Genomic DNA, 12,400 nt, shown 5'->3' with positions numbered 1-12,400 from the left:
GAGACTCATACTCATCTTCATCTTCATCATCATCATCATGGAGAAACAAATCTGAGGTCTCTGTTTCCTGAAGAAAGAGAGGGTAAAACCTGCTTAGTGGTACAAGAATGTGAAGTTATTAGGCCAAAGGACAAACAGACTAGTATACAAAACCCAGGCTGGATTTACAACTGACACACTCAGAGAACATCCTTCAGGGTAAAAACACCCAAAACAGCTTTTTACCATATACATACTCTCCTCCCCCTTGCTGATTTTGCAAGTTTTAAGATTTCCATTCTCATATCATCAGGAAAATAAAGAAAATAATATATGAATGTTTAATAAGAGAAATAAAAATATCTATGAAATAGTTTTGATAAAATTAATTTATTAATTCATTAATTTAAAAAGAAAATAAATGACCAAGCTCCTAAACCTTTCCTTTAATATCCAATTATCTGTGATGGAGAACATACTAACTTCCCCATGACGCCAACATCCTCAACCTTACATAAAAATCTAAAATCTTTCACAAAGCAGAAATATCTACAAACATTCCCAAAACACCAAGATTTTTCTTTCTTTTTTTAATTTTTTTTAAGATTTTTTATTTATTTATTTGACAGAGATAGACAGCCAGCGAGAGAGGGAACACAAGCAGGGGAAGTGGGAGAGGAAGAAGCAGGCTCCCAGGGGAGGAGCCCGATGTGGGGCTCGATGCCAGAATGCCGGGATCACGCCCTGAGCCAAAGGCAGACGCTTAACCGCTGTGCCACCCAGGCGCCCCATGCTTTTGTTTTTTAAAATTACCCGCATAGTCAGAGGACTCTTGATCAATCATAAATGCTAACTAACATCTTTTAAAAGCGAAATTACAACGAATTAGGAATAACTGCAATGCTGGCTAAGTGTCCATTTTAATAAGCAAATTAGAAATGGGGAGTAAAAAAGCAAAATTATTTTTCATGTATTTTAAGAGTTTCATTATTCAGCAGTTCTATGTTAAGTCCTTGGGTTTTCTTACTTCTTCACTTTTATTCCCACATCTTTACTATCATTTTAACCAACCATACATAGAAGGAAAACAAGAAACTCAAATCTATTACTTATGGAACATGAATAAACAAAAAGCTAAAACAACCAGCTAAAATTAAATTTGTTCATGTAACCCATGTCCTCACTTACCAGAATAAAAATTTCTAGAGCACAAATAAAGCCAAATAAATGCAAAGAGAAAAGAGAAAAAAAAAAAGAACAGTCTCTCCTAGGCCAGAAAATATCCCCCAGCTAAAGATCTTTTTATGTCTGCAACTGTTCTGATTCTTCAGTAAACTTGTAGACTAGTCTTAAGTTACTGCGTGCATGAAAGAACAATATTTATTTTAAAATTTAATTTAATGTCAAGAAAAATATTAATTGAGAAACAATTTAAGTGAATGCTTATTTTCAATTGTTAGATTTACCTCCTCCTTGACTTCTTCTTCCTCGGTCTCAGTGGATACAGAAGGCACCTTGGCCTTGTGCCATGATATTTGTAGCCGACGGTCTTTGAATTTTGACCCTTGGTTTGCAGTCTAAAATAGATTTTAGAAAAACACAAAAGTTTGTATTTAAATTGTACGCTATTTAAAAAGTGTAATGACTTGGGGAAGAAAATATTAAAGTGGATCTATACGATCTCCAGTAAGAGCTAGAAAAAGTGAAATCTCCTCCTCCCTTTTAAAACTTATTTAAATTCAATTAGTGAACATATAGTCTATCATTAGTTTCAGATATAGAGTTCAGTTATTCATCCATTGCAAGTGCTCATTACATCACGTGCCCTCCATAACACCCATCACTCAGGTACCCCCCATCCTCCCACCCACCTCCCCAGCAACCCTGAAGTCCCTTTTAATTAAAAGGACCACATGTACTATTTTGCCCAGATAGTTATGACTTGTATCTATGTCATGTTAACTTTAAAATTTGTCCTGGTTTAGATGATAAATTATACTGTCACTCCACTTATAAAAGTCATGATGAAAACAACAAATACTATCTTTTTTTTTTTTTTCCCCCTGCTTAGGATTTATTGACATCAGGAGAACTGAACAAGGACTCCTGGGTGACTCAGTTGGTTAAGTGTCTACCTTCAGCTCAGGTCATGTTCCCAGGGTCCTGGGATCAAGTCCCGCATAGGGCTCCCTGCTCAGCAGGGAGTCTGCTTCTCCCTCTGCCCCTCTCCCCAACTTGTGCTCACTCGCTCTCTCTCAAAAATAAATAAATAAATAAAACCTTTTAAAAAAAGAGAGAGACAAAAAAAGATTACTGAACAAGATGCTAGGATTAAAATCTTGATCCAGCTCTACCACTAACTGGCAAGTAACTGAACATAAATGAGCCTCTGTAAGTTGCTTAATATCAAAGTATCTTAGCTTTCTTTCATTTGTTCCTATTTCAGGATTGCTCTAAGGAGTCCATAAGAAAAATATGAGTGTTCTATCCAAAAGCACAAAAATTACTGTTAGCATAATTATAAATATTTAAAAAAGAGGCATTAACCAAAAAACAAATTAAAATACACCCTAACATACAAATTACTAAGGTACATAGCAAAGTATACAGCTTTGCAAATGACACACTTGGTTAACCTCATGCTTTTTTTTAAATTTAAATCAATTAATTAACATATAATTTATTATTGGTTTCAGAGGCAGTGATCAGTGAGATTCATCAGTCTTATATAATACCCAGTGCTCATGACATCACATGTCCTCTTTAATGTCCATCACCCAGTTACCCCATCCCCCCATGCCTCTCCCCTCCAGCAACCTTCAGTTTGTTTCCTATGATTAAGAGTCTCCTATGGTTTGTCTCCCTCACTGATTTCGTCTTGTTTTATTTTTTCCTCTCTTCCCCTATGATCCTGTTTCAACAGATACCGTCATAATACGATTACTGGTCTTTAGCTTTGATAATCGACAGAATTAGACTGAAAACTTAAAAGTATAATTTTTTAAAATGCCTACTGATATCACAGTATCTCTTACAGCTCCACCCGTAGCTGATAAAGCTATCCCCACTTCCTCTTCTGAAATGCCATACAAAAATGGCAAGTACCCAGCCATTCTACACATTTAACAAGTGCTAATTAACACCTACTCTCCTAATTCAAGGTAAAATTGCTGTTTCAAGTGTATTTCTTAGTACTACCACCCAATTTCTTCCTCCCCAAGAAATTTCATTAAGAGAAAGCAAAAATTTTAAAGAAAAAGCAACAGAGAGAAAAGAATAGGGACCCAAGTATCACTAAAGTGAAAGCTCAGTCATTCTTACAACTTTTCTATCAATGATGCTAGATTGCAGAATATCCCCAATTCTGAGTTCAATCCTGAAAAACGTAATAGAAATGGTTCTTTTAAATATGGGGGTTCACTTTAGTTTTTCTAGGAAAAACGCTGATAAATGTCATTAAGCATTTGCCAAACGTTTCCACAGAACACTCAGATCACTGCATGTTCTCTGTCAAATAAATAAATAAAATCTTTTAAAAAGAGCGGGGGCGGGGGTGCCTAGGTGGCTAGGTCAGTTAAGTGTCTGCCTTTGGCTCAGGTCATGATCCCAGGGTCCTGGGATCCAGCCCCATGGCGGGCTCCCTGCTGAGCGGGTAGTCTGCTTCTCCCACTCCCTCTACTCGTGCTCATTCTGTCAAATAAATAAAATCTTTTTTAAAAATTAAAAAAATTTTAATATAAGAGTGTATGTTAAGCCAGATCCATAACCAGTTACTGTTTGCACAGAAATTAGCCTGTGATCTAAGGAAAAATTCTATTATCTCTGTGGGGAGCTGCATGTTTATAACCTGATACCACACATTTTAACTCATGGGACATACTAAAATGATGTATCAAATTGACCCCATCCAAATATACATTTACCAATTTTTAAAAATCAGGTGGATGCTAAGAGAGTAGATCTCATCACAAGGAAAATGGGAACTCTAACTATGTGAGGTGATGGATGTGAACTACACTTATTTTAGTAATCATTTCACTACAGGTACATATATCAAATCATTATGTTGTATATCTTAAACTAATACAACGTTGTATGTCAATTAGATCTCAATAAACCTGGAGATAAAATCTGGTAACGTGTGTAGTAGACATCTTTTGCCCTAATTCATTTAACATACACACCCCAATTAGAGAGACTTTTTCACTATTTTGCTCACTTCAGTATTACCTGAATTCTTTCCAGCATTACTGAGGTAAAACTGACAAAACTGAAGGCTATTTCTAAGTGTAAAACATCATGATCCGATGGACGTATAAAGAGTGATTCTCCCTGTCTAGTTCATTAACAACACATTCATCACCTCACATACTCACCTTTTTTCTGATGAAAATATTTAGGTTCTACTCTCTTAGCAAATCTCAATTATACAATACAGTGTGATCGACTATAGTCACCATGTAGTACATTAATTAGATCCTTAGACTTTGTTATTTGAAAAATTTAAAAAAGATGTATTACTTTTGTAACCACAGAAATGATGAGATTTTTTAACCTATATTTACCAGGTTGCCCTCCAAAGAGGATAGCAGTTCTGTCCTCCGAAAGGAACTTTAGGGCATTAAATGTACTGCATATAAACTACTGAAGGAAGAATTAGAAATTTAATTTGTATGCAGTCAAGAATTAAGAATAACTTCCACACTCTAACTTACAACAATAAACAAGATTAGTGATTAGAATAAAGATGTATTTTAATAATACCAAGTCAAGAATTTTCACACACTACTGGTGGGGATCTACATTAATGAAACTGGTGTAGTTCATTCAACAATTCCACATATATCCAACATAAATTTGTACATATATACACTAAAGGATCTAGAAGAATACTTCTGTCAACAGTATTTATAAAAATAAAGTGAAAATAACCCAAACACCTATCCACAGGAGAACTGAAGAATAAACTCTGTTATTCTGAAAATTATACAGCAATAAAAATGGCAAACTATCGTTACATTTGACAACATAAATGAATCTTACAAACATAATGTTAAGGGGAAAAAGCAGACACAAAAGAATATAGACTGTGTGGTTCCATTTCATACAAATTTTTAAAATAGAGTAATATTATAATCTCTAGGAATGCACATTTAGGTGATAAAACTATAGGTGGTTCTCATTATTTGCACTAGAAATATGAAGTTCACTGCAAGCACAGAATTAGCAATTACCGAACCACTGCACCTAGGGCCAAGAGAGGGTTAGGTTCCTATAAGCCTCTGGTCAAAACATTTTCTTCAACTAATCAATACATAACCTTGCTTTATATTAAAAGACACCTTTTTAAAATACACTGTTGATTCACTGACATTGAACTCATGGCTAAAAGCACTCACGCCTGAACAAAGCTGACATAACACACGGATCTTCACCATAAGGCACATCACAGCCTTCTTGAACTCTGGACAGAGCACTTGAGAACTATACTTGGGGGTGCATTTCAAATAGCGAAATCACCAATGAAAAGCACAAAAATGAGAAAAATGTGGTACTAAATAGACTGCAAAAAGGACAGCTGTTTACAGTATGAGAGCTGAAACAAGAAGGCAGAGTATCACCTTATTTGAACTGAGCTAGGAACATGTGCATTGGGTAACTCAAATTTTTCACAGCTCAGTCACAGTCTGAAAATGACCACAAAAACATCTTGAATATTGATTTTTGACCTTACAAATGATTTTACTAGGTAGGTTAATGTGCAAATACAAAATCCATGAATAATGAGGATCAACTGTATAACAAAAGCAAGGAGGTGATTACCATAAAGTGAGGATAATGGTCACTTTTCTAAGAAGGAGAGAAAACAGTAACTGGAAGGGGGCTGGGAATATTCTTTTTCTTGACCTGAGGGGTAGGTATATACAAGTTTATCTTCTGATAATCACTGAACTATATATATATGCTTCTAGTTGGTATAGTTTGTTTCAGTAAAATATTTTAAATTGAGAATTACCCTTATAATTTTAAGAAAATAACAAACAGCTAAGATATTTATGTTAAAAAAGCAAGGCCTGGGGCGCCTGGGTGGCACAGTTGTTAAGCGTCTGCCTTCGGCTCAGGGCATGATCCCAGCGTTCTGGGATCGAGCCCCACATCAGGCTCCTATGCTAGGAGCCTGCTTCTTCCTCTCCCACTCCCCCTGCTTGTGTTCCCTCTCTCGCTGGCTGTATCTCTGTCAAATAAATAAATAAAATCTTNAAAAACTTTAAAAAAAAAAAAAAAAAAAAAAGCAAGGCCTGAAATACAGCTATTTATAATATAAGTCTACTCCGTTAAATTTTTTCAAGTGAGAAACTTTGTGTGTATATTCTTATAGTAATGATTTTCTTCTATAAAGATATCTAAGAATATGGACTACCTTTTAAGAGTAGGCAGAGATCAAGAAAAGGGGAGATTTTTACTTCTGATTAACCATATTTTAAACTATTTGTATGTACTCATTTTTTTATTAAAAAGTACTTTAACAACTTTAAAACTGGCCTCTAAAATGTCACGTATCCATTAAAATACATAATTTTTCTATACCCATATATATATACTATCTCACACACATTACCTATAATATGGCTTTAAATAATGAAATAGTAGGGAAGAAGGTAGCTGTCCATCACTAAGGACTGTTTAAATCCAGTGTGGTACACCAATGCGATGAAATACCACGCGGCCATTAAAGAACAGAGCAACACCACGTGCACTAGTATAGCATCATCTCCATTAACAAGCTAATACATATTAAACAAAAAGGGAACATGCAAGAGAGTACTGTTTAACCTACCACCATCTGTGTTAAAGAGAGACAAAATAATACACATACACAGAAAGAATATCTTCAAGAAGGTAATTAAGAAAACAGAAAACAATAAATGCCTATGGGGAGTGAAACTGAGTGACTGGGTATAAAAGGAAAACTTATTTTTCACAGCACGCACTTTTCTTTTATTCTTTGTACATGCGTGCTGCCCCTCAAAATATAATAAGGTAATTCAGATAAAAGAATATGTACCAATATATATGTGAATATGAGAAAATAATTATATGCCATCAATGAAGTTATACATATTAACTCAGAGGTAATTGGAACCTTAGAGGCAGAAGCTATTCAGAGAGAAATTTATCTAGCCCAACCATTTTCCCAGATCAGAAACTGATGCCAATTCTGGCAGTCATCATTCATCAATCACCTGACTAGCAAATATGAAAAAACAAAACTCAAGAGCTATTGAGGATATAAGCAAATAGGTACCCTTATCCAATGTCACCGCAAGTATGAATTAGTACAACATTCCTGCAGGGTTATTTGGCAAGCTGTCCCAAAATTTTAAGTATGCATGTCTTTGATCTAGTCATCTCACTCCTACTAACCAATGTAAAGAAAGGGTTCTCAACTGAGACAGTTAACATTACTCTGGGGGCATTCTGGGTGTCATACAGACTGGAGAGCACTTTCTGGCGTTTAACAGCAGTGCTAAAGGTCTTGACATGTGCAGGACTGTCCCACATAAACTGTTCTACTCAAAATCGCCAAATCCAGTAAAATGTAATATTAACATTGTTCATAACACTGAAACAAATGGAAAACACACTAGCCATCAAATGGCAGTAACTATCGGTAGCTCACAAAAAATATACCATTACTAAAAGTTTTTTTTACACGGTCTGAGGAAGGGCAATCACTGAAGTGCTATTCAGAAAAGTTTCTCTGAATGATACAGAGAAGGGTAACTTTTGTTCTGGTAAACACAAAGGCATATTAGTTGTCAAATGATAAGGTATCACTTTCATATACAGTAAAACTCTCAAATGTATTTTCACACACTTGGAAGATGGGAAAGGGTAAAAACCCCTATCTAGAGAGGCTAGAGGGAAAAGCTAACCAGATGTGAGAAGTCTTTAGTAATTGTAACAAAAGTGTTCCATTGTCTTATATGAAGTTCCAGGAATGAAGGAGCAGGCAAATTAGAAGTTCTTGCCAGTAAGAACACAAAAATTTGAAAGAATAAATATTTTTGGGCATACAAAAAAATCAGACTTCTAAATCTCTTACTTTAAGATTCAAAATGCTCTTTGGCTACAGATAGAAGACTGCATTACATCCACAGTATGCAATGATAATACGGTGATGTATTTTTTAAAGGTATAAATCCATAAGAAAAGAGAAAATAGGAGAGAATATAACACAGCCAAAAAACTGGGGAGCCAAAAAGCAAAAGGATTAATGTCAATACATAATGTTTACAATTTAAAAATCAAGAAGTAACAGTAAAATCGATTTAAAAATGAAAAAACACCCAAAAAATCAGCTAAACACTTTAAAAGAAGACATCCTTAAAGAATAGAAAATGAGGAGAAATAGAGTAGGAGAATGTTTAACAACTCTATTAAGTTCACTGACTCTTCAAATGATGTACACATAAAACTTTTATGAAAACTAAACATTCCTGTCAAAAGAATCTAAGGTACTTCAAGTTGTTTTCTTCTTTCTGGAACCAAATGTTTTCCAAGTTTTCTTCAATGAACATCACAGAAGACACTGTCTTGCAAAAGAATGAAACTGAACCATTCTCTTTCACCAAACACAAAAATAATCTTAAAATGGATTAAAGAACTAAATGTGAGACCTGAAACCATAAGAATCCTAGAACAGAGCAGAGGCAATTTCTCTGCTATCAGCTGTAGCAATGTTTTTCTAGATAGGTCTCCTGAGGCAAGGGAAATAACAGCAAAAAAGAAAACAAAAACAAAACCAAAAAACCCTACTGGAACTACATAAAAATAAAAAGCCTCTGCACGAAGGAAACAATTAACAAAACTAAAAGGCAACCTACAGAATGGGAGAAGATACTTGCAAATGACATATCCGATAAAGGGTTAGTATCCAACATACATAAAGAACTTATAAAATTCAACAACCCCCAAAAAACAAATAATCCAATTAAAAGATGGGCAAAAGACATAAGTAGACATTTCTCCAAAGAAGATATCCAGATGGCCAACAGACACATGAAAAGACACTCACTATCACTTATCATCAGGGATGATGCTAAGAATGGCATAAGAAGGGCTAAAATCAACAACATAAGAAACAGGTGTTGGCAAGGATGTGGTAAAGGAGGAAGCCTCTTGCACTGTTGGTGGAAATGTAAACTAGGGCAGTACACTGTGGAGAAGAGTATGGAGGTTCCTCACAAAGTTAAAAATATAACCACACCTCTGCCCCCCTGAAAATTCAACTACTCTACAATCCAGCAATCACACTACTGGGTATTTACCCAAGGAATACAAAAACACTAATTCAAAGGGATACATGCACTTGACATTTATAGCAGCATTATTTACAACAGCGAAATTATACGAACAGTCCAAGTTCCACCAACTGATGAACATATAAATATGTGTTGTGTGTACACACAGACAATGGAGTATTATTCAGCTATAAGAATGAAATCTTGCCGTTTGCAACGAAACGGATAAAACTAGAGAGTACTGTGCTGAGCAAAGTAAGTTAGAGGAAGACAAATACCGTATGACTTCACTCATATGTGGAACTGAAGAAAAAAAAACAAATGAGAAAAGGAAAAAAAGGGAGAGAGAAGCAAACCAAGAGACAGACTCATCATAACTATGGAGAACAAAGTGATGGTTACCAAATGGGAGGTCAGTGGGGTATGGGTGAAGTAGGTGATGAGGATTAAAGAGCACACTTGTCATGAATGAGCACTGGGAAGTGTTGAATCACCATATTGTACACCGAAACTAGTATTACACTGTATGTTAAGTAACTGGAATTTAAATAAAACTGTAAAAAAAGAAAAAAAAGACATTGTATTAGTTGTCCAAACCAAGAACTACTTAATCTCTTTCCATTTTAACTGATCCTGATTTTTATCACTAGCTAACTGGCATATGGAACTATGACTGACTAATTCAATCACGGTAATGATTTCCTCAACAGGGATTAGCTTACAAATGGGTAAGTGACAATTCTGGCTAAGACACAAGAGGGCATGAGTGCTGAGTGACAGTGGTGCATGTTGGGCATGGAGGGTGAGGGTTGAGGCAGGGATACTTTCTGGGAAGGTTATCTCATAAGTTTAAAAAATGTCATAAGAAAGGTACTGTTTTCTGCCTTTGGACATTCTTTTTAGAGGCCATGAGGTTTGTGGTTGCTGCAGACATCCTGGTGGCATACCATGAAGAAAAAGGCCTAAGAACAAAAGCCAACATACTAGGATACTAGAAGAGAAATATGAAAAGAAGTTGTGTGCCTGAGTTTCTGAATAAATTAAACCTAAAACCTCCCTACCTCTGGATTTCTTGAAAAGAAAGAAAATAAATGTTCACATTTCCCAAGTTATTCATGTTTTACTTGCAGCCAAACACATTCTGAGATGCATGTATTACTTTCATAATCAGGAAGAAGAAAAAAAAAATCAAGTTCCACCCTGTATCATTGAGTGCAACAGCTAAAACACACTACCACAGGTCAAAAATCTTGCAATTGATACATACTACTTGAAAATGACTAAGTGCAGTTCAAGTATTCCAAACATTTAGTTTAAGTAATTTTTCTGTTGAAACTCGCCAAACCTCTTTAATCAGGGGCAAAAGAATGTACCTTAGCTTTTGTCCTGTCTGTGCCCTCAAGCAAGGCTCTATGACTTAAAATTTTCATCTTCTGACCTAAAGTTTAATATTAAAATACTTAGAGGGAATTCTTCATAAAGGTCTTTAATATCCTCAGATCTGTCAAACGAAAGACACATAAATAAGGACTCTTTTTTTAAAGTTTTTTTCCAGAGTCACTGATTGTACCTTTAAAATACATAAAATTCTATTTTATATGCTACATAATACTATTTCATATTTTTTAACTTAAATACTTAATATATAAAGTAATAAGATAACACATACCATCTCTCTGCAAACTATAGTCATCAGGCCAAATGTGGCCCAGCAACTTGTTTTTGATAGCCTGTGAACTAAGAATAGTTTTAATGTTTTTAAAAGGTTATTAAGAGTGAAAAAGAAGAGAGGCACCTGGGTGGCTCAGTTGGTTAAGCATCTGCTTTCGGCTCAGGTCGTGATCTCAGGGTCCTAGGATTTAGCCCAGCATCAGGCACCCTGCTCAGTGGGGAGGCTGCTTCTCCCTCTCCCTCTGCCTCTACCCCCACGTGTGTTCTCTCTCTCAAAAAAAAAAATCTTAAAAAACATGAAAAGAGGAACACCTGGCTGGCTCAGGTAGAAGAGCATGTAACTCTTGATCTCAGGGTCCTGAGTTAGAGCTCCATATTGGGTGTAGAGATTACTTAAATAAAAAATTTAAAAAAAATTTTTTTAAATAAAGTAAAAAAGAGGAAGGAGGGGGAGGAGGAGGCGAAGGAAGAGGTGGAAGAAAACATGACAGAGACTGTATGTAGTCCACAAAAACCTAAAATATTTATTATCTGGTCCTTTATAGAAAAAGTCTGCTGATCTCTGATATATGCTATTAAAATATTTATATATAGGGGTGCCTGGGTGGCTCAGTTGGTTAACTGTCTGACTCTTGGTTTCAGCTCAGGTTACTACTCACAGTCATGGGATCAAGCCCTGAGTTGGGCTTTCGTACTCAGTGAGAAGTCCGCTTCAGATTCTCTCTCCCTCTCCCTTTCTCTCTGCCCTTCTCCATGTGCATGCAAGTGTGCTCTCAAATAAATAAATAAAATCTTTAAAATAAAATATTTATATAACATGTTTTATGTTATAGTTTTCATTGTATGTTAAATATATTCTGTATTTTAAATATGTATGTACTTCAATTTACATATAAGTTTTATATAATCACCTGGGATCTAAAAGACCAACATTAACACATATCCTCTAATTTGGTTTTAAAATATACAGTACAAAAACACTAATATGGGGTGCCTGGGTGGCTTGGTCGGTTAGGCACCTGACTTCTGCTTAAGTCATGATCCCAGGGTCCTGGGATCAGCCCTGCATCGGGCTCCCTGCTCAGTGGGGAGTCTGCTTCTCCCTCTCCCTCTGTTCCTCCCCATTTGTGCTTGCTCACTATCTTACTCTCTCTTAAATAAATGAGTAAAATCTTTTTTTAAAAAAATACTAATATTGGGGCACCTGGGTGGCTCAGTCAGTTAAGCATCTGCCTTCGGCTCAGGTCATGATCTCAGGGTCCTGGGATCGAGCCCTGCGACCAGCTCCCTGCTCAGCAGGAAGTCTGTTTCTCCCTTTTCCTCTGTCCCCGCTTGTGTGCACTCTGTCTCAAATAAATAAAATCTTTAAAAAAAAAAACACATTAATATTTCATCTTAAACGTAAACGTGATGTTAAAAAGACTAATTTGGCTAGGGCGCCTGGG

At 35.8% G+C, this 12,400-nt stretch overlaps 1 protein-coding gene across 1 annotated transcript in view; it reads right to left on the bottom strand.

Moving 5' to 3' along the window:
- Window positions 1–12,400, bottom strand: part of RBM27 (RNA binding motif protein 27) — an 85,467-nt gene that overhangs the window by 12,053 nt on the left and 61,014 nt on the right. Inside the window, exons 20-21 of the mRNA XM_011231636.3 lie at window positions 1,446–1,556; window positions 6–67 (exon numbers count right to left, since the gene is read on the bottom strand). Of these exons, the coding sequence (XP_011229938.2) occupies window positions 6–67; window positions 1,446–1,556 (173 nt within the window). The remainder of the gene's footprint in view (window positions 1–5; window positions 68–1,445; window positions 1,557–12,400) is intronic.

This window comes from Ailuropoda melanoleuca, chromosome 3 (genome assembly GCF_002007445.2).
Source record: "Ailuropoda melanoleuca isolate Jingjing chromosome 3, ASM200744v2, whole genome shotgun sequence".
In the NCBI taxonomy this organism is placed as follows: domain Eukaryota; kingdom Metazoa; phylum Chordata; class Mammalia; order Carnivora; family Ursidae; genus Ailuropoda; species Ailuropoda melanoleuca.
The sequence above is the reverse complement of the archived record's forward strand: the minus strand, read 5'-3'. Positions and strand labels throughout refer to the sequence as shown.